Genomic DNA, 17,877 nt, shown 5'->3' on the forward strand with positions numbered 1-17,877 from the left:
CGGATCGATACTTCAACAATTAAATACTCCAAGTCATTTTATCCAGCCTTCTTGTTTATTATTTCTATTTCTCATTCATCTGACAGCAGTTTAGTACATTTGTCCCACAGGTGGCACATTCTAGGCTTGAAATGGTTTTTGATACGGACACTTATATTAGATTGCCATTATATATACCGGTAAATAAAGCTCAAATTCTACTGGTGCCCCTCGCCATTGTAAATATAAAATACAATTGGTGTATCGGATCAGGCTTTTTATATTCCATAAATCAAATATTTTATCATTAACTGTAGATTAAGTTTAAAATAAACAAAACAGGTTAGAAGTGTCCTACATCTGTCCCCACTGGTGTCAGAATCACAAACATAAACATGAAATAATGAGAATTGTGTACCTGAATAACACACTGCTATCTGGTAAATAAATCCGGTTCCAAAATCTGCACAGTATGCCACATTTTGTGTTACTTCACCTTTTTGATCAATTTTTGAATGTGTATCGTGTGTCGGGGGTAAGTCAGGATGCATGATTTGTACGTGTCCACTAGGTGGCAGTACAAGCCATGTAGTCTATTGTCAGATGTGTAGCTAGCTAGGGTGTATTTCTTTTGATACAGAGAAGCAAAGCCTCAACAGATTTACTACCGTGAAGCATTCTCCAAACAGGAATCACTTCAGTTTTCACATTTCTCTTCAGCTACTGAATGACTCTCATCTCAGCACTGCATCAAAGGCTAGCTTTCCTAGCAGCAGAGGACACTAGGCTTCTGTGGAGGTGAGCTGCACACCAGATTTATGTAGAAAAGAAAGGTATGCCTCAGAGACTGAAGTACTCCACAGATTACTTTAAGAAGTGAGATTGTCAGGGACACCACTCGGTTGTCTGGGTTACTGTCTGATATCTGCATCTTCTGCCTGCAATCCTGCAGCACCGTTGTTAAAGGTGCTTTGTAGGGGTGTAACGGTTCACGTAATGTAATGAACCGTTTCGGTTCTGCATGTTCGGTTCGGTCCACTTGCGTACCGTTTCGTTTTTTCGCATTTTTTCTCATTAAGTTTATTATTTGCGCAATCTAAGAAACTTCAGTCTTAAGATGTGTGTAGACAAGGACTTGGATTTTATGAGTTTTTCCTTTAAAAAAAAAAAGAACAAATCAGTTTACATAACTAACATTATTTGCCTTGACGAAACCACCTCAGAAAAACATCAACATCTTCTCTGTCGGGTTATTCAGGGACACAATGTCACTGTATTAACTTTGACTGGTAGATTATAGCTTGCTGGTCAGCTGTGGGTGGGTCTGGGGACGGCTTGACCCAGGGAACCCCCCATCAAAGGCAGCGTTCAGAACTTCATCCAGGTTTTGGGTGGTAATGATGTCAAGCTGAGCTCGGACGTCGGCCGGGAGCTCTTCGAGGTCCTTCTCATTGCGTTTAGGAAGGATGACGTACCTCAAACCGGCCCTGTGTGCTGCTAGGACTTTGTCCTTGATCCCACCCACCTGAGGAAGATGGAACAATCCAGCATGTTTCAGCTGTGGATGTGTTTTCATTTTATTCTGAATGAAATTTAGCCGACTTACCGGCAGCACCAGCCCTCTAAGTGTGATCTCTCCTGTCATTGCAACGTCAGATCGGACCAACTTTCCACTAAACAACGACGCCAGGCAGGTGACGATGGTGACGCCTGCAGAGGGGCCATCCTTGGTGACAGCCCCAGCTGGGAAGTGAAGATGGATGTCGGTTCCCTCTAGTGGATCTGGACCCCCAACCACTGTACAAAAACGTGGCGTGTAAATTTCTGTTAATGAGCTTATTTCACATGCGCAGCCCGCAAATCTACCAACTCACTGTTGGTGAGCTGATATTTCCTTGCATTTGTCCTGAGCCAGCTGATAGCGAGATGGGCCGATTCTTTCATCACATCTCCCAGCTGACCAGTCATCGTTAGCTGACCGTCCCCCTCCATCCGACTAGCCTCCACAAACATGATCTCCCCACCGAGGGGGGTCCATGCCAGGCCCAGAGCAACGCCGGGCAAGATGAGCCGCTCAGACACCTTCAAACAGAAACACAGAACATCTGCAAAGCTGCATTTGCTGAATAATTCCATAACTGGATGGACAGGGCGGCTTTTGGTATCACTGCCTCTCCCGTTTCAGTGATCAAACTCACCTCTACTCAGACCGCTCTGAGTAGAGGTGTGAACAAACCAAAGCTGTACTGAATGAAAAAGAAAGATTAAAAAATACAGTCATAGGTGGCCCAGGACACGTTCAGAGGAGTTTCAAGTCAATTCAGTTTATTTTCTACATCGCCAGATCACAACAGAAAGTCGTCTCAAGGCACTTTACGGGAGTAGCAGGGAAAGACAGAACCCAACTTGACCAACAAGAGCAAGAACTTTGGCAACGGAGGCAAGGAAAAACTTCCCTTTAACAGGCAGAAACCTTGGACAGAACCTTAGACTCATAGTGGACGGCCATCTCTCTGACCGGCTGGGTTGAGAAGAAGGGAGAAAGAGAATGACAGGTAGGAGGAGAGTCTAAAACATGGAGATGATGGCGAGACAGAGAGCAGGCGCAGACAAAAACAAAATGAAACATAGAGGCTGCAAACAAGATACTGACCAAGAGCTGCTATATAAAGCTATAAATGCTAATGCTAGCGATATGGCCATCAGGGTGCACAATCTCAGCCCATGTTTCCAGGTAATCTAGGCCACCAGTGTTAAAAACGCATTGCAGAGCTCAAAAGTGACACCTGGTCAAAAAGGGGCTGTGATCTCAACACAGCTGTAAATGTTGCGAGGCATCAACATGGTTGTCACTTCACATGAGATCATTATTGAATAAATGTTTGACTTTGAGACCAGCTTGAACGTTTCCTGGTACTCCTCTTGGAGCCGTCAATAAATGAACCGAAGAGGGCGTCACAATCTCTCTCCACAAAGTGGAGACATTCAGAAAGAAGCAACAGAAGACCAACTGTTCCCTCTGACACGTGGCTGATGATGATGATGATCAATATATATATTAGATAGAATGTTAGAGTACGAGTACAGTCAAACAGTAGTACCGCATGTATTACAGTACAAGTACAGTCAAACATCCTGCCTAAGAGGAGCATTTCTAAAAAGCCCTTGCGGTCTTGTTCCCGTTGAAAGTCCGTAGTACATAAATCATCGACATTTAACAATACAAATAAAACTAATATTAAGTTACTCAATTGATGCAAAATAATAAATAAAATAAGGCCATTACCTCCATCTCATACAGTGGCGGTCCCAGGATGTCTTTCAGCGCAATTTGGTCAATCACAATGGGCATCTCTGGAGGCATGGCCTTATCTAAACACAAGAATTAAAATGTTCATCTTGACAAATTCAGTAAACACACACATGCAAAGAAAACCACACATTTGTGAACAGCATCCTCGCGCATGCTAGTGACACCAGTTTCTTGCAACAATGACAGGTTTCGAATGAATTATTATAGCCTGACAGATGGATTTTCTTCAACGTAACATTCACATGTGAATGTTCTTGGTCACATGATAAGTCACTCAAAAAATAAACTTGTAACCAAGCAAAATGAGTACAAAACAAACGTCTTTGGAGAACTTCTTTACAAAGGAGAAAAGTCCAACTGAGGAGGAAGAAGATGAAGAAGAGGAGCTGACGACCTCCAAGAAAAGAAAGACAATACCAGGAGTCATACTTAAAACATGGGTTCATCAACAGGTGACTCGTGTACCAAGTCCAATCTGCATAATATGTGGAGACAAGTGAGAAAACGAGACAATGAAGCCTTCAAAACTGCTTCAACACAGAGGCCAAGAACCCTGGATTAAAAGACTGAACTTGGAATTTATTAAATAAAAAAACGTGATCATGAAGGACAGAAGCAAATATTGCGACCACATCTTCAACAAATGTGTGTCAGTAGATATTGGTGTAATAATCCTTTAGTAGTTATTACAAGTTCACTATATTCTTAGCAGCTCTTAGCAGCTCATTGAAGGAACAACTTGTACCCAGTGTGTTGAAGAAGGCTGTGACTTTCGCTATTTCTAAAGTAAGCAGACGTGAAGGCCTTACAGACAAATGTCGTTGATGACAAGGCAACAAAAAAATACAATTCTGGTACGTCACTCGGAGCTGCCAAAAAGGAAAAAAAAGAATGAAAGAGGGTGAGGCAAAAATGTCATCATTTAACAAGGTCCAAAAAAACAAAATCAGTTGTCTTTTATAAATATACAAGTCAGGAACAAGAAACACAATAGAACAAAGTGAGACAGCGACTTCCTAAAAATGCATGTGAGATATAGCAAGTGAAAGTCCAGGAATGGTCGGGTGGTCCCTGGTCCCCTCCCAGCACCGAGTAGTCTAATGCACCAGAACACAGACAGAACACAGGCTCTAACCTCCCAGTTTTGTCGGACACTCTGGGATGGAAGCATCGGTCTCGGTGATACCGTGGCATTCAGCTACCTTCAGAGCCACTGCTCGGCAGATCGCACCAATCTTCCTCTCGAGGGAGCGCACACCTGCTTCACGGGTGTATCTTAAAAAAACAAAAACAAAAAACTGTAAATGGACTATACTTTCATATCACTTGTCTTGTCCATCCATCCATCTTCAAACCGCTTAGCCGGGTCGCGAGGGCAGCAGCCTAAGCAGGGAAGCCCAGACTTCCCTCTCCCAGCCACTTCTTTTAGAAGAGGAGGTCTAGACTTCGTGCTTTAATTTTGCAGAGGATTTTCAGTTTGATGGATGGATGGATCTTGAGTTTCAACATGAGAACCAACGCGGAGACAGTGGGCAAGAGTTCACCTGTGTTTTTTTTCAAAAAAAATAGGAATGGGAAAAAACCTTAGCTATTGATGGGGGGACTATCTGCCTTGACATTTGAGCCGTACTGGCTCTTTAACAGGATCGTGGCCAAATGCTGTCCTATATGGTCACTCTTTCATCATTCACTAGCAGGTGACAAAATTAACATTAAAGCATCAACAAGATCTTTCATTTCTGCGGACTCAGTTTGAGGTCAACATGGTGACAAAGCTATTATGAAAGTATAATCCTTTTGATTGGAAGTAAAACTGTGATATGTCTTTTGGGTATTAACTTGATAAAGCTTGTGAAGTCTGGTAAAAGTAAGCTTTCGCAGGGCCGTTATAACAAGTTGCTCTTTCATGGTGAATGGTATTACAATCCCACCACAGTCCCACCACAATATGAAATTAATACCTAATGTAAATGAACTGTAATTCACTGCTCAATGCATTCTTCCCATTGCCAGCAGGTTAACCTGGCTTAATTATATTTAGGCATGTGAATGTTTTCAGGTTGGTGCTGTTATTCGTCAAACTAATGACCATGAACACACACACATGTTTAGCAATGCATTGAGAGGACCTTCTGATTATAGTCTGCGTGGTGTCCTGTGGTATATGCAGCTGTTGAGGCGTTAACCCGTGCTGCTCCAGTTGGTTTGGTATGAGATGACGGTGCGCTATCTCCACTCTCTCCTCCTGTGTGTAGCCTGAAACACAAACACGCAGACAGTTACACTGTACTCATCATTGCCTGACACACTGACAACTTTAAACAGTAGCGTTCCATACTTGACAGTCTTCGTGAATGCAAAGAGTGGTTACACAAAATATTGCTTTGTTTTACATTTGCGGCTGCACCTGAGCTGAAATAACTTAATTTTTAAATTATCGGCCTTTCGGATTAAAAAAAAGAAGAAGGGCGATACAGATACACGTCAACATTCCAAATATCAGCGCCACAATCAGTCGGCCTCCAATATAATACGACTTCAAATAGTCTTTGCAAGGGAAGAACTGGTGGCCCTGTCAAGGACACGACATGGAACAAAACACCCAATACTTGCCAAACTACAAAAGCCATATAGTGGATGTAGAGCCCGTACTGAGCTAAAGACAAGGAAGTGGAGGCTCCAGACTTTTCTGCCCTCTGATGTCATGGGGAATGTTAACTCACTGCAGAATATGTGTGCCAAAACTGGAAGTGCTTGTTAAGAACCATCGGGAGTACAGAGAGTAAAGTCTAACTCCGCCAGGGCTGCCCTTTGTTACCGATTCTGTTCAGAACTCTTATGGACAGAATTTCTAGGTGCAGCCAGGGCGTTGAGGGGGTTCGGTTTGGTGACCTCAGGATTGGATCAAAGCTTTTTGCAGATGATGTGATCCTGTTGGCTTTATCAGGCTGGGCTCTCCAGCTCTCACTGGATCGGTTCGCAGCTAAGATATCGCAGTTAAGAATCAGCACCTCTAAACCCGAGGTCATGGTTCTCAGCCGGAAAAGGGTGGAGAGTAAGCTCCATGTCTGGGAGGAGATCCTACCCCCAAGTGGAAGTGTTCAAGTACCTCGGGGTCTTGTTCACGAGTGAGGGAAGGATGGAGTGGGAGATCGGTTCGGTACATATTTTACAAGATATGATTTTTTCAAAGCCTCCATTATAAGCAAATGGGAAACTCCAGATGTTTTTGTATCCAAACGGGTATCCTGATTTAATAGTATCTAAATTAGACCAAGACCCATCTTCAGATTATATTTTCATCAAGATCCATCCAGCAGTGCACCTTTCATGGATTAGATAATCAGAGAAAGAGTTGGTTCTCAAGCCGAAATGGTTCCTAAGACTCGCTCTCTACATCCAAACTCACCTGGTACCTGCAGCACCTCCATCCGGTCCAGCAAGGCAGGTGGTATGGTCACGGTGGTGTTTGCAGTGGCAATAAAGAGCACTTGAGAGAGGTCAAAGGCCACATTAAGGTAATGGTCTGTGAAACTGTGGTTCTGCTCAGGATCCAAGACCTAAAGGAACAGTTAGAGATTCTAGAGTGTTTTTTCCATTTAATCAAGTTGTTTTCAGAAAAGAAAATCTTGGTGAGAAAAAACAGTTTTTGAAATGTCATGTCATATAACCTGAAAAAGAGAAACAGACCTCCAGGAGTGCTGCTGCAGGGTCTCCTTGGAGGCTCTTTCCAAGTTTGTCGACCTCATCAAGTAGGAACACGGGATTATTGACACCCACTGTCTTCAAACCATTGATGATGCGGCCAGGCATGCTCCCTACATAAGTCCGCCTGGAGGAAACGGTAGATTTAAACTACAGACCCTGTAACGAACTGTATTCCACAGTGACAAGGTAAGAGCAGAGGGATCAATTTAAGTATCGATTGAGGCTTCTCATAAAACTAGACCAAATATAAAATAAATATAAAACATGAAATTCAACATCCTGAATAAAGGCTGAATGTGCAAAGCCTGAAAACTGATGATCCTGGCCTCTGAGACAGGAAATGGAATGTATGTGCTTCCTGTGCGCGTCACACCGAGGTACGTTTTTAGCTTTCGGACATCGCAGAGAGTTGAGATTTCGTTCCCCTCTCATCCACAGTGCCAATAAAAGAATATAACAATAAATCAATCAATAAATTGTAGCTACTGGACATTTATGTGTTGCACGAAGTGTGTGTGGCTGTTTTTCCCTATTACAGCAGCATGAAGAGCAGTAGTAGTCCAGCGCTGCATAAAGTGGCTGGTGCAGCCCGTGTTCAGTGTGTGAGGGAGCGAACAGCTCTTGGGGTGACAGGGATCAACATTTAAAAGGTCTGAGTCAGGAGTTCCAGAGTGCAAGGGGACAAAAAGGTGAGAACATGGAGAGTTGAACCTCCAGACTGAGCGAGCTGTATGATGGGTGGGTCACCAGAAATACAGTGGGCTTTGTGGACGAGGCGGGCGCTGCAAATGTCCTGGAGGGAGGGGAGAGAGACAGCCATGATTTCTTTCAGCTGCTCTCACAGTGATGCAGGCAGCACTCTCCTCGCTTTGCAGAAGAAATGGAGATGCCGTTGAGCTTTCCTGGCGAGCGATGCATCGCTGCCAGTCCCGGAGGAGTCCTCCGTCACCTGCATGCTCAGGAAGCTGGTGCTACTGGCCCTCTCCATGGCAGCACCGAGGATGGAAGAGGAGCATGCTGGGTGTCTGCTCTCCTGAAGTCCACAACATGTCTCAAAACAAAGACTTTGGACTCTGCACCACATGGCCTAGAATCCTCACCTCAGTCATCGCCATCAATGAGACCCAATACTTTTGTCCACAACCTTGACGAGGTTGGAGCTGTGTGTCTGTGTGCAGTCATGGGTCAGCAGAATGAAGCGGAGGGTCTTGGTCACCCCCCCCCCCGCTGCTCACTGGAGACTGGATGCTTTCTTTTCTTTTTCTTCATAAAATCCTCTGAACTGTCGTTTATGTTTAACCCTTCCCACACTGAAGGATTTCATTACCTTCTTCCTCATCTCATCCAAGCGTCTTTAGAACGACGAGCTACTTCCTTCTTCTGCATTTGTGATTTAGATACTGGACAATGCGTCTCTCTCACGGTCTTACCTGTGCCCTCGGATGTCAGACTGGTCACAGATGCCTCCCAAAGCGATGCGGTGAAACTCTCTACCCAGAGTCTTGGCTATGGAACGTCCCACACTGGTTTTACCGACCCCTGGAGGCCCCACAAAGCAGAGAATGGGGCCCTAGAGACCAAGCATCAGCAGAAATCACAAATCACATGTAAATCTGTGTCATCCTACAGAAATCCCTCTACGTGATGTGTGTCTAGCAGATCCTTGCTGTCTACACGTCCCATTAATATCTTGGGCTCGTATGCAGAAAGAGTTTAAGACGCACCTTGAGTGAATTCTTCAGCTGCCTGACAGCCAGGTACTCCAGCACTCGCCTCTTTAGCTTGTCCATTGCATAGTGATCGTTATCCAAGAGAGTTCGAGCGGCTCGGATGTCCAGGCAATCTGGCCAGTTTGAACAACGTGGATGGATCCAAGCATGGGAGACAAAACACTCGTTAGTAAAGGTGGAACAGTAAGGCGGGGCTTGAAGGACCAGGATGGGCAACTTGTCCTGGGAAACAGAAGAAGAAACGAGGGGGTGGTCTCCTAATTTATTAATTTAACTACTTCTGCTTTGTTTCATGCAAATATTTTTACCATGAACTCTGACTATGCAATTGAAAGAATCCAACTATCAATTTTGATAAATTGCCTGTCCTCAGCAAAGTATTTATTCCATTAATGCCTGTCTGCAAGTCCTGTTATTGGCCGATCTTTAAATTAGTGGACGTTTACACGTTCAACCCATGTCTCAGCTACATCGGCCTCTGACGCACGACCTCTAGGTGGCGCTGTAATTAAATCAAGAACAGCTCGACATAAAATCCAACGGCTTCATTATTGCCATCCATCCATCTTCTTGTGGAAGCTGGAGCCCATGTCAGCTGACTACAGGCGAGAGGCGGGGCACACCCCAGATGAGACGCCAGCTCATCACGGGGCCACACAAAAGACAAGACATCCATTCACAATGTTCAACGCTCACACCTGGAGAAACAGGAGAAGCCAGAGAGAACCCGCAAAGCCCACCCAGAAAGGACTCAAACCCAGAACCTTGTTGCTGTGAGGCTACAGCGTAGAAATAGATGTTCCAGGTTAAAAATAAAACTTGACTCTTTTTCTCTAAACACAAAAGACAGCATGATGGATGAGTAGCTAACGAAGATCCAGGCAGACCCTGCACAGCAAAGCAGCTTGGCCTGCAGCAACATTCGTCTTCTATATTTCTCCAAATGTTTGTTAAAGACAAACGAAAGCCATTTGGGCTTTCAACGGAAACAAGACCGCAAGGGCTTTTTTGAAATGCTCCTCTTATACAGGATGTTTGACTGTACTTGTACTGTAATACATGCTACTGTTTGACTGTACTTGTACTCTAACATTCTATCTAATAAATATATTCATCATCATCATTTCTGTGTTTGATGAAATCCACTTTTTATTTACGGGTCTAAAAAAGGGTCTCCCACAGACGCCAATAAACAGCAATGTTGAAAACACTAGCATTTGGGATAATTGTATGTAGAGCGAAGAAGGACCAGCGATCCCGCTACTGCGTCATTGGTGTTCTCTTCATTTACCTTTGGTGCTTTTACTCCATGGTAATTCCACCATTAGATCCAAGTAGTTTCTGGTCAGGGCATAATCAGGCATGGCCTGAGGCATCTTCTTCAATCTATAAGACAAACACGGGTAAATCCTCTTTTTACAATACTGCCTCCCGCCCTCAAAACATGCACCTCTTTGGCCTCCTTCAAAACGGCCCTAAAAATACACCTTTCAGGGGGACAGAAACGGAGATGGTCATCACCACTCTCTCCGGATCAACTCCCCCCTCCCTTTTTTGTCCACCTACGTTGTCTTTGTAATTTATTGTAATTTATTGTCATTTTGCATCTGTGGTGTAATTTTTTTTTTATTTCTTTGTTATTTCGCATCTGTGGTGTAATTCTTTTTCATTCTATTGTTATTTTGCATCTGAGGTGTAAATCTTTTTCATTTTATTGTTATTTTGCATCCATTGCTTAATTTAGTATTGGTTTTGTTTTTATTTGTTTTGTTAAATTTGTATTGTTAAATGTTGATGATTTATGTATGAAGGACTTTCAATGGAAACAAGACCGCAAGGGCTTTTTTGAAATGCTCCTCTTAGACAGGATGTTTGACTGTACTTGTACCCTAACATTCTAGCTAATAAATATATTCATCATCATCATCATCATCAGGGGGGCAGAAATGGAGCTAGTCATCACGACTCTCTCCAGATCAATTCCCCCCCCTCCAGATGTAAAGAAGGTAGAGGACTTCAGGTACCTCGGGTCAACAGTGCAGAGTGATGGAGAGAATGTAGAAAGGAGGTGAAGAATCGTGTGCAGGCAGGCTGGAACGGGTGGAAGAAAGTATCAGGTGTGCTCTCTGATAGGAGAGTGTCAGCGAGGATGAAGGGAAAGGTCTACAAGACAGTGGTGAGGACAGCCATGATGGACGGCTTAGAGACAGCGTCTCTGAGGAAAAGACAGGAGGTGGAGCTAGAAGTGGAGGAGCTGAAGATGCTGAGGTTCTACTTGGGAGTGACCAGGTTGGATAGGATTAGAAATGAGGCAATAAGAGGGACAGTGAAGGTTAGACGTTTTGGAGACAAGGCCAGAGAGACCAGACTTTGATGGTTTGGACATGTCCAGAGGAGAGACAGGGACTATATCGGTAGAAGGATGCTGAGGATGGAGCTGCCAGGGAACAGGACTAGAGGATGACCCAGGAGAAGATACATGGACGTAGTGAGGGAGGACATGAGAGTGGCTGGTGTTGGGGAGGACGATGCAAAGGACAGGGTGAAGTGGAGGAAGTAGATTTGCTCATGGGACAAGCAGAAAGTACAGCAGTCGTAGTAAAATGCTCAAACATTCCAGTGGGCAAGAAGTCTGGGCCTTCAGGGAGGTCAGTTTAGCAGAATGTGGTTCCATTGTGTTGCTGAAATACACAAGACCTGAAATAGAAGTTGTCTACGTTGCTCCAGAACCTGACTATATGTTCAGAAACAAATGGAGCCTTTACGGATGTGCACGAAGGACTCCTACATCATCATGGATGCTGTCATTCATTCGGTAAATTAATTTATTCATGACCAGATGTGACCAAAACATGAAAGAAATGAAGATGCAAACTCCACCTGCTACATTCAATGATCACAGAGCGGAAAAAATGACAACTGATTATATTTGTTTTAATATAAAAGCTACGTAAAATGTCGCAAGGGGAAACCCCACCTCTTAAGCTCTTTGATGCAAATTCGAAGAGCAGCGTTCGGCATGTTGGCGCGATGAACCTTCCTCTCCAAGGCTACAGCGTCATCACCATCCTCATCTTCATCTTCCCCATCGAGATTGATCTGCCGCCCGGGGAACATTCCACCTTTATGTTTTGATGACACCTAAAATCGACGAAACACAAGGAGGTGAACCGGCATAGAAGTTCATGCATTGCTGAGAGGAAGAGAAGTGCAGATGGTTGTTACCCTCGTCACATCGTCGGGATTTAGGTTCCTTGTTTTTTGCAGCATTTTCAGCCCCTCTATCTGTCTGGTCAACATGGGAAGGGCTTTCCTAAACCGTTCCTCTAAGCTCACTGCATCCAGCACCTTCACAGCATTGGATTAGAAGATACACGATTTATATCGATCCTAACTTAATATTCACAGCGGGTAAATGTTGTCCTCTTTGCATCATGCAGTGTTGGATTTAAGGACAGTGCACCCGCATTCATATATGTCATCTGCTTAATATAATTAAAAACTCTAAACACAGTAACGTCCTATATTGTTTGCATTGGGTGAAACAAGCCTCGTTGCGTCACCTGTAGCTTCTCCTTGTTTGAGAAGCGGATCATGGAAGCGACCACATCGGGTAGAGTTTCTCTGGGCAGACTGTCCAGGATCCGCTTGAGCTTGGCCACCAGCGGAACAGAAAGGTCCCACATACCTAACAACTAGAAACACATGGTGGGGTAAGAACTGGAGGCAAACATCGGAGGGAAAAGACTAATTCCCTCCGCTTTGAATTTCAGAATAAAATCTGACACCGTCTAAAACAAAATACCTAACGTGTGTTTTTTTTCAATACTATGAGACAACTTACCAAATTTCAAGTTGATCAAAAACAAACCATCAGAGTTTTATAGTTATTAATTACAATACCTAAAACGGCCCTAAAGATTCACCTTTCAGTGGAACAGAAACGGAGATAGTCATCACGACTCTCTCCGGATCAACCCCCCCCCCCCTTTTTTTGTCCACCTACGTTGTACATATTATGTGTCTTTTTAATTTATTCTTATTTTGCACCTGTGGTGGAATTTTTTTTTTTCTATTGTTATTTTGCATCAATTGAGTAATTTAATATTGGTCTTTTAACAGACGGGAGTCAGACTTAAAACACAGGTTAATCTACTGGTGACTCATGCACCAAGTCCGCTCTGCATTAACGAGGCAATGAAGCCTTCAAGAACTTGGAATTATTTGAAAGGGCCGGACAACATTGGGGGAAGACTGCTGAAGAGCTGTGCAGAGCAATTGGTAGGCATCTTCACTTTTATTTTCTTTTAAATCTCTCCAGCTCTGTAGGGTCCCTCGTCTTTGGAAATACTCCATAGTTGTGCCAGTGCTCAAGATTAAAAACCCCAAATCCCAGAATAACCTTCGCCCTGTTGCACTCACTTCCGTTATCATGAAGGCCATGGAGCACCCTCACCCTCTGTGACCGACCACAGAGGGTGAGGGTGAACGGGGTTTTATCCTCCACTGGCATGTGTGTCCTTTCACCACTTGTGTTTATTTTATACACAAATGAGTGTAAAAGTCAGCATCTGGACAGACACCTGGTTAGGTTTGCTGATCGTGTCACTTCTCAGTAATCTGGACACCAATCACGGCCCAGCGGTGAGTGAATTTTTAAACTGGTGTGAGAGATCATTCCTGAACATTGATGTTAAGAAAACAAAGGAAATATTCATTGATTTTAGGAGGAAGCCCCAACCAATCCACCCTGTTTTTATTCATGGTCAGGCAGTAGAAACGGTACAGCAGTACAAATACCTGGGTACCATCATTGATGATAAGGTGACATTTGAGGCAAACGCCGATGTTGTTTGTGCAAAGGCATGTACTTTTACTGGAAGTTGAGAAGTTTTAGTGGGGATACCTCCTTTATGAAGATATTTTATTGAGTCTGTTTTAACCTTCTCTTTTATTTGCTGGTTTGGGTCCCTTACTGTGAAGGACAAAAACAGGCTGAACTGCATCACAATGAGTTGTAGGAAGATGGCGGGGGTCAGCTTTAAGGAGTTCTCTGTCCTGTACAGAGCCAGAGTAAAACAAGAAGGCACAAGCTGTCCTGGCTGACCAGACTCACCCGCTGTCCTCTGAATACAGGCTGCTGCCTTCCGGTCGTCAGTACATGGTACCAAAGTGCAGGACAAACAGATTCCAAAAGTAATTTATTCCTGCATCTGATGGTTTTATCAACAGCCTGTTATCACCAGCGTCGGTGCCACGTGCACTTGTTATGTTTTAATTGCGTGATGACTGAATTGCTGTGTCTCTCTGCTGGCTGTGCAACAAATTGCTCCTCATGGGGATAATAAAGTTTTTTCTGATTTCTGACATTTTAAAAATTTTATCATTTTCTGTTGCCACATGGTGGAACCACGGGGATTGACATATTTTATCACACTTGCCCATCGCTATTTTTGATCACCATATCATATGTAAATTTACACTTTGGTTGATTTTTTAACAGTTTTGCAAGTAATTTTAGGCCTTGAAAAACATTGTTCATTGCAGAAAATAATAATTATTCTAAAAAGGTACAGAACCCACGATTGTCTCATGAGAAAAAATGTAAACAGAGTACACAGATTTTCACACTTCATGCAAACATTAACTGAGCAATCATGGCTTTATTTAGAGTATATTAAGATATACACACCTGCACCACAGACTGATAGAACTTCTTGGACAGCTCACCCAGCGCTGCATCTTCTGCTGCCATGCCTTCTGTTGGGGGGGATGTGTATCCATCCAGTTTATCCAGCTGCTCCACCTGCACATTGTGTTAACACACTCATATTGCTGTGTGGCGAAATCCCACCTGCTTCGATGCAAAGGGAAGGGTTTGATTATGGTGGCCACAACGAGTCGCTCTCTCCTCATCCTCGACCGATTCTCCTCTACTTCCAGCTCTACTACTATTACTACTACTACTACCTTCAGCTTGTCCCCTGAGGGGTCACCACAGCAAATCAGCATTCTCCACTTCACCCTGTCCTTTGCATCGTCCTCCCCAACACCAGCCACTCTCATGTCCTCCCTCACTGCGTCCATGTATCTTCTCCTGGGTCGTCCTCTAGTCCTGTTCCCTGGCAGTTCCATCCTCAGCATCCTTCTACCAATATAGTCCCTGTCTCTCCTCTGGACATGTCCAAACCATCAAAGTCTGGTCTCTCTGACCTTGTCTCCAAAATGTCTAACCTTCACTGTCCCTCTTACTGTCTCATTTCTAATCCAACCTGGTCACTCCCAAGTAGAACCTCAGCGTCTTCATCTCCTCCACTTCTAGCTCCGCCTCCTGTCTTTTCCTCAGAGACACTGTCTCTAAGCCGTCCATCATGGCTGTCCTCACCACTGTCTTGTAGACCTTTCCTTTCATCCTCACTGACACTCTCCTATCACAGAGCACACCTGATACTTTCCTCCACCCGTTCCAGCCTGCCTGAACACGATTCTTCACCTCCTTTCCACATTCTCTCCATCACTCTGCACTGTTGACCCGAGGTACCGGAAGTCCTCTACCTTCTTAACGTCTATTCCTTGTAACTTCACTTTTTATAGCACACACAAAAACAAGTTTTCTCTCTGCTACCTCACATTGCTTCTACCTTGTAATCTGGGTGTGATGTCATGTCCACCAGACGTAATATTTACGTTCCTCTTATCTTCTAAAAGCCTAACCAACTGCCTGTTCCTCATTTAATGGGGACATATTTAACTCTGGTTAAAGCTACATGTTGTAACTTATTAGCTAGCTGCTAGCAGAATACAAAGAGGGACTCTTAGTTCAGAGCTATAAGATATTTGTCTCTGTGTGACATGTAGATGAGGGAGAAGTGTAAAGTAAAGCCTTCATGATTCAAAGCATTTTTATTACGATCTGAGATTATTTGAATCTCCTCACCGTGTGTGTGTGAACTGTCTCCCCCTTTTGCTACCATTTCTGAGAGAGCTGTTTGAGACAGAAATTATGGACGCTGTCCTGCAGAATCTGTTTGGGAACTACATTAACTTGTGGAAAAAGGGTAGAATATGGGACCTTTAATCCTTCTGTTCTGCCTAAGCTTGTGTTGCAGCACTAAATCAGGTGAACAGGCAAAGCTGCAGACATGAAGACACCCTGAGACGTTTTATTACTGTGTTTTCATACTCTTCCCAAAGACCGGCGGACCATCCAATATATATATATCTATATCAATATTCTATGTCTGCAACCTGTCTGTTTTTTCTGTTCCATTGGAGTGGAATGCCCGGTGTGTGTTTTCTTTCTGACCTACTCGCTGTTTAGGACATTTCCAGGCCATCGCATTTTTTGGCGCGCTTCTTAATCATAAACAAACGACTGACATTAAAGGTGTTTTACCTCTGCCAAGACAAATGGTCGCTCCTTTAGCAGACTGGACACACGGAAGCGGCACACACCGGCGATGAGGAGGGTGTAGTGGGGCTTTGGCCAGTTACTGCCCACCACCTGCACCGCTAAGCCAGCCGTACCAATTCTACAGAGACAGAAGAGGTGATGAAGGGCGACATAACGGAGTACGAAGCTTCATAGACACTAAGTATTGGATGGCTTCACGTGTGATCTTCAGCAACAGCCCCGTCATGTGGAGCCCTTTATGACCGTAATGTTTGAATCCATAAATGGGTTTTAATTTTAAGATTTAATATTTGTTCCTGACCTCATTCTGGAGCAGAGCCAGAAGATGTTTTTCATGATGGTTCACATCGGACCCCTTCATGACTTATTTTTGGTGAGTGAATTGAAAGCAGATTTTACAAGATATGATTTTTTTTTAAAGCCTCCATTATAATTTAATGAGAAAATCCAGATGTTTTTGTATCCGGATCACTCCCAGAATTTAATTGGATCCAAGTTACTCCAAGACCCATTTTAAGATTTTTATTCATCAGGATCCATTCAGCAGTTTTTCTGTAATCCTGCTTAAAAAAACAGACAAACAAACATCAAAAACAGAAACTCCTTGGTCGAGGTAATTAAAGCAAAAGGAAATAGAAGTAATAATATAATATACTACAATAATAGTACAAGTGAATCTGGAATCTTGATGGATAACTCATGAGGAGATATTTCTAAAGTTTTATCCATCATAATTGATGTGTTACAACACCAGTGAGCCCAGTTGGGGGCCCTGGCTCATAGACTAGAGAGAAAAGCAGAGGCGCAGGAAAACAGAGTCCAGCGTACCTCACTTAATGTCCCGCAGCATTACTGTGGTCCAACACGACTGACTCCACCAGTAAATAATAACTGCATTATCAACAGAGCGACTTCTTCTGTTTTTCACAAAATCACCTGCACTGTTTGTTCATGTTTAAAGTGGGTCTGATGCAGCTTCATTCCACCGTGTAGGTCTGCAACTCGGTGACAGAGTCATGGTTCTGCCTCAGAGCCACAACGGTGCAACCACAGCTCGCACTGGGCTGACCGCCGGAGGTGCGGCGCGAGTGTGAACAAGACAGTGGTGCAAATGATGGCCCCAAGTGCAAGCGTGACCAAGGGGATGACGGAGGCAAACATTAGCTACTGAATAACTGGGCTGGTGGACTGCTGGACAAAGGTTCAAGTCCAGCTCTGGGTTCGGGGGGGGGGGGGGGGCTGTGTCTGTCCCAGTGATCCACAACACTAACATTCAAGTTCCAGTTACCTCTGAGATCAAATCATTAATGATCTAAAATCCAGCCCCTTTAATCTGAGATGAGGCCTAATCCTCATTATTCTCGGTCACGTTTAGGGACAGCAACACTTCGATCTGTAATCCGGGACTAAACAGACATTACTTGTGGAGCGTCGGGAGGTCGTCGCCGCTCTGATCCGGGTCTCTGGTGTTGGGAATGACTCCGATGAGGGTGCTTTGGAGCGACGTCCCCTTAAGCAGCCGCTGCCTGACCAGCTGCATGTTCCTCGGGGAGTCCACGCTGAACCGGAGCGTGGATCCCGGGAGGAGGACGCCTTCGTGCGCCAGCAGCAGCGGCAGACGGCCCGGCAGCTGGAGCCCAGCGTCGGACGACATCGTCCGATGTTCGGACACCTGCAAACGAGCACAGACCTCACTTCTAGTCGAACCTAAATACTGCCAATATACTTGTGGA

General features: G+C 44.2%; 1 protein-coding gene across 1 annotated transcript; it reads right to left on the bottom strand.

The window, feature by feature from the left end:
* Positions 1 to 1,186: 1,186 nt before the first annotated feature.
* lonp2 (lon peptidase 2, peroxisomal) lies at positions 1,187 to 17,798 on the bottom strand. The gene is made up of 17 exons (XM_068739357.1): positions 17,566 to 17,798; positions 16,127 to 16,262; positions 14,423 to 14,536; positions 12,294 to 12,425; positions 11,956 to 12,078; positions 11,708 to 11,871; positions 10,022 to 10,116; positions 8,725 to 8,843; positions 8,431 to 8,570; positions 6,983 to 7,124; positions 6,702 to 6,852; positions 5,422 to 5,548; positions 4,428 to 4,567; positions 3,266 to 3,351; positions 1,854 to 2,061; positions 1,586 to 1,776; positions 1,187 to 1,504 (listed from the first exon to the last, which is right to left on the bottom strand). Exons 1-17 carry the CDS (start codon positions 17,796 to 17,798, stop codon positions 1,274 to 1,276), a joined length of 2,532 nt encoding a protein of 843 aa, XP_068595458.1. The 3' UTR covers positions 1,187 to 1,273.
* Positions 17,799 to 17,877: the final 79 nt, after the last annotated feature.

Source organism: Brachionichthys hirsutus, chromosome 5 (assembly GCF_040956055.1).
Source record: "Brachionichthys hirsutus isolate HB-005 chromosome 5, CSIRO-AGI_Bhir_v1, whole genome shotgun sequence".
Classification (NCBI taxonomy): Eukaryota; Metazoa; Chordata; class Actinopteri; order Lophiiformes; family Brachionichthyidae; genus Brachionichthys; species Brachionichthys hirsutus.

Bases quoted from the DNA above. Each gene is read 5' to 3' on its own strand.
- lonp2 (XM_068739357.1), bottom strand. From the start codon at position 17,798: ATGTCGTCCGACGCTGGGCTCCAGCTGCCGGGCCGTCTGCCGCTGCTG. The intron at 8,844-10,021 runs GTAAATGAAGAG...CAAACTGGCCAG, and splicing joins ATGGAGTAAAAGCACCAAAG to ATTGCCTGGACATCCGAGCC. The intron at 7,125-8,430 runs GTAAGACCGTGA...CGTTTCCTCCAG, and splicing joins TCTGACATCCGAGGGCACAG to GCGGACTTATGTAGGGAGCA.